General features: G+C 37.6%; 1 protein-coding gene across 1 annotated transcript in view; it reads right to left on the bottom strand.

The window, feature by feature from the left end:
* Nucleotides 1-247: 247 nt before the first annotated feature.
* LOC106869045 (uncharacterized) overlaps nucleotides 248-860 on the bottom strand; it is a 23958-nt gene continuing 23345 nt past the window's right edge. The window contains exon 3 of the mRNA XM_052977949.1: nucleotides 248-462. Coding sequence (XP_052833909.1) covers nucleotides 263-462 — 200 coding nt within the window. The 3' untranslated portion in view covers nucleotides 248-262. The remainder of the gene's footprint in view (nucleotides 463-860) is intronic.

Consider the following 860-nt stretch of genomic DNA (forward strand, 5'->3'; position numbering starts at 1 on the left):
ATAGACGATGTGTGAATATAAGACTCGACGGTCCTGGCTGGAGCATCTTTGATCATAAGTCTACTGGATCAGTACTGACCTGGGGCTAAACAATCCTAACTATTATACTGTACATTAGATAATGTAGTCCTAGATAGACGATGTGCGAATATAAGACTCGACGGTCCTGGCTGGAGCACCTTTGATCATACGTCTACTGGATGAATACTGACACGAGGATAAACAACAACAGCAAACTCAACAACAACGAGGGCAAGTGGTCCTACTCACATGGTTTGTTTTTATTGGGCCTTCTTCTCCTGTTCCTCCTGCGTCCACCAATGAAAACACCAGAATCTTCTTTCTCTCCTTGCATGGCTTTGTTGATGGCATTTTGAATCTTTTGTTTGATGTGGCTGGAAGTTTTAGCATTGGTGGTGCACCGGCTGGTGGCAATGTTGTTGGGATAACTGCATGGTTTCGCTGCGTAGAACAAGAGAGATGAGTATATAATATAAGTAGGCATCTATACACACACACACAAGTATACTCAAACACACACACGCATACATAGAGAGGGGGGAAAGAGAAAAATAGATAGATTCAGTGACCAACTAGTATTTATATATATTTTAAACGGAATGTATTTTTTCTGATGTTATATCTGTTCCTGAATGATGTGTAAAGAAATTTTGATTTAAGCATCTTAATGAATTCTTTATACTGAAATATATATTGAAGAAGATAAATATGTTCTTTTGAATTTATACGTTTTTGCGTCGTAACTCCTTTATTATTATTAATGTTACCAAAAGGATCGATTCTTGAAGAGTCTGCATATCTTCACTGTCGTTTTTTTCTGCTATTTTGGTGATGATTTT

This window comes from Octopus bimaculoides, chromosome 29, assembly GCF_001194135.2.
Source record: "Octopus bimaculoides isolate UCB-OBI-ISO-001 chromosome 29, ASM119413v2, whole genome shotgun sequence".
Classification (NCBI taxonomy): domain Eukaryota; kingdom Metazoa; phylum Mollusca; class Cephalopoda; order Octopoda; family Octopodidae; genus Octopus; species Octopus bimaculoides.